At 45.1% G+C, this 2,500-nt stretch overlaps 1 protein-coding gene across 10 annotated transcripts in view; it reads left to right on the top strand.

Annotated features, from left to right (window-relative positions):
* The window catches only part of ptprfa (protein tyrosine phosphatase receptor type Fa), a 200,737-nt gene that overhangs the window by 128,097 nt on the left and 70,140 nt on the right, over positions 1 to 2,500 (top strand). For 8 of the 10 annotated variants that reach the window (XM_025054285.1, XM_025054288.1, XM_025054284.1 and 5 more), the window contains one exon: positions 507 to 812. The exons of the other annotated variants lie outside the window; for them this stretch is intronic. In XM_025054285.1, the coding sequence (XP_024910053.1) occupies positions 507 to 812 (306 nt within the window). The remainder of the gene's footprint in view (positions 1 to 506; positions 813 to 2,500) is intronic. 10 annotated transcript variants of the gene reach the window in all.

Genomic DNA, 2,500 nt, shown 5'->3' with positions numbered 1-2,500 from the left:
GGAATAGTAAGTGTGTGTGTCTTTCTGGTTTGACTATTCTTTCGGGGACACTTTGGCCTGATGTGGATATTTGGTAACATTAGATTTATGGATTCAAAGACCTGAGTGTGTGTGTTGGTGTAATTGTGCAAACCAAACCAGAACCAGAATTTTCCCAGAATTCCTCCAGCTCCACGAACATCAACACTGTTTTAGTTGGATTCATTTTGTCAGTGTTGTGGTTGTGTTCACATCCTTCATCTGTCACACTTCTGTTCATTTGTTAAAGCTTCATATCATGTGAGACAGTACCTATGATTTGACATCACTTTTGTTTGTTTGTTTGTTTGTGTTCCCTCTGAACTGTGACGTCTGTGTAAAGGAAATGAAAACATACTTTTTTTAGCCAAATTTTGACCTTTGTCCTCTTCCTGTGACACACCGTCCCAGTTCAGAGGGTCAGTGCTTCTGTCCTCCGTCATCCACCCTCACCTGACCATTACCTTCCCTCCTGCCCTTCCCATCAGCCCCTTCAGCTCCTCCCCAGGACGTGCGTTTGCTCAGCCTCAGCTCCACCAGCATCAAGGTGAGCTGGGTGGCACCACCCAAAGACAGCCACCATGGGGAGATAGTGAGCTACTCCCTGGCCTACCAGGCAGTCGCAGGAGAGGACACGGAGCGCCACCTGGTGTCAGGAATTGCTCCGACTGAAACCAGCTACACGCTGACGGACCTGGAGAAGTGGACGGAGTATATGGTGTGGGTGGGGGCTCACACTGATGTTGGGGCCGGTCCAGAGAGCCCAGAGGTCCGGTGGCGAACCTTGGAGGATGGTATGTTGATGATGTCACTGGTTTCCTGGAAGAATAGTCTTCCTTGACTTCTGTCTTCTCCGTTGATGGACTTCAAACTGAGCTCTTTAGGCTTTTCTTCTTTCCTTCTGTGAATTTTTACTTCACTCTGCACCTTTTTTTACATTACTGCCACCTTCTGTTCATATCTTTATCCTCTGACCTTCAGCCTTTTTTCTATCAGGATTCTTTCATGAACAAGTTTCTGACTCCTGACTGTTTTAAGTCCTGTTTATAATCCCTGGTGCATCTTCAGATTATAGTAAAAAAAGAAAAAAAGGGGGAAAGAAAGAAAGAAAGAAAGAAAGAAAGTTTGGAAGATTCTAGAAGAAAAAAGAACTCATGGGAGTCAAAAAGGACAAAGAAAGAGAGAAAGGAAGGAAGAGAAATGTTTGTCTCTCCCTGATGTCTCGTCTGTCTTTATCCCAATAATGGAGACACAGCTGCTGGATTAGGTGTCCTGAGAGTTGGCTAAGTGGCAACAAGACACTCTCTCAGCGTCCTGAGTCAGACAGCAGGTCTCAGCCTCTACACCGGGTCACATGGTCCACAACCATTCTGCTGTCTCGCCTCGTCTCGTCTCCCTCCTCTCCTCCTCTCTGTCCTGTCCTGTCCTTTCAGGTGTGACTCAGACAGCATCACAAATTTTCCTTATCCAAACAGGATTCATGTTGGTTTATAAAGACATAATTGTCCACATTATGACAAATGAGGACAGAGACACTCCAGCTCCTCCCTCTGGAGACACTGGGGAAAATCAAACTATCTCCTGGACCATGTCAGACAGGACGGAGTGGAGCAGCTGTGACTCTGACTCCTTTCTTCTTCCTCTTCATCAGACAGTCCACTGTCATGTGTCACGGCTGGTGGTGTCTGGACTCCTTCAGGTGTCCTGGACCAATCAGTTCTCTGTGGTCATGGACTTTTTTTCTTCCAAGCAACAACTTTAACTTGTCTGTCAGCGAAAACTCCTTCACTTCAACCATGTGTAGTTAAATGAAAAGTCTGAATTTTCCATGTGTTCGATCGAGGCATCTCATTCTGTCTGGTGTTCCATCCTCATCACATCCTGCTGCCAGTGGCAGCTGCTGCTCTGTGAAACAGGTGAAGCTCATTTAAGGTCCAGTTATTTTAAAATAAACTCTCCTGCATTGACAGTACTGCAGAAACAAGAGGAACCAATGAAAAAGACATCCTTTCAATTCAAATACATTAAGTCAATTTTTTTTGCACAGTTCCATGTCCAGCAGATCCAGACTCAGAGAGTGCAGCCTCCAATTTTGGCAAAGAGTGGAAGGGGAAAATGGGAGAGACAGCAGAGGGGGAGTAAAAACATGTCCTCAAACTAATGGCACTGCTTCAGTGAAAGAGATGTTTTTTATGTAATTTATCCAATCAGCATCAAGAAGGTTCGAGGTCAGAGTTGATCTGTTTGGACAGTTGAATCTATATTAACTGCTCATAGACAGTAGTTGTTTGTGTTTTACACATTAGGTCGATTCAAGCAGTAAATGTTTGATTATTTTTTCCATGACATTTTAGAAGAGTCTGAGCTTCGTTTTCTGTCGCCGCTGCTGCTGCTGCTGCTGCTGTGGCTCAGCTGCTTTGTTGTTGTTTACTTTAACCTCAGAGGAAGGGTCCTCTGCACAGACCACTGTCCTCCTCCATCT

Source organism: Cynoglossus semilaevis, chromosome 2 (assembly GCF_000523025.1).
Source record: "Cynoglossus semilaevis isolate Cse_v1.0 chromosome 2, Cse_v1.0, whole genome shotgun sequence".
NCBI classification, from domain to species: domain Eukaryota; kingdom Metazoa; phylum Chordata; class Actinopteri; order Pleuronectiformes; family Cynoglossidae; genus Cynoglossus; species Cynoglossus semilaevis.
Note: the sequence above shows the minus strand (reverse complement) of the source record. Positions and strands in the feature narration are given on the sequence as shown.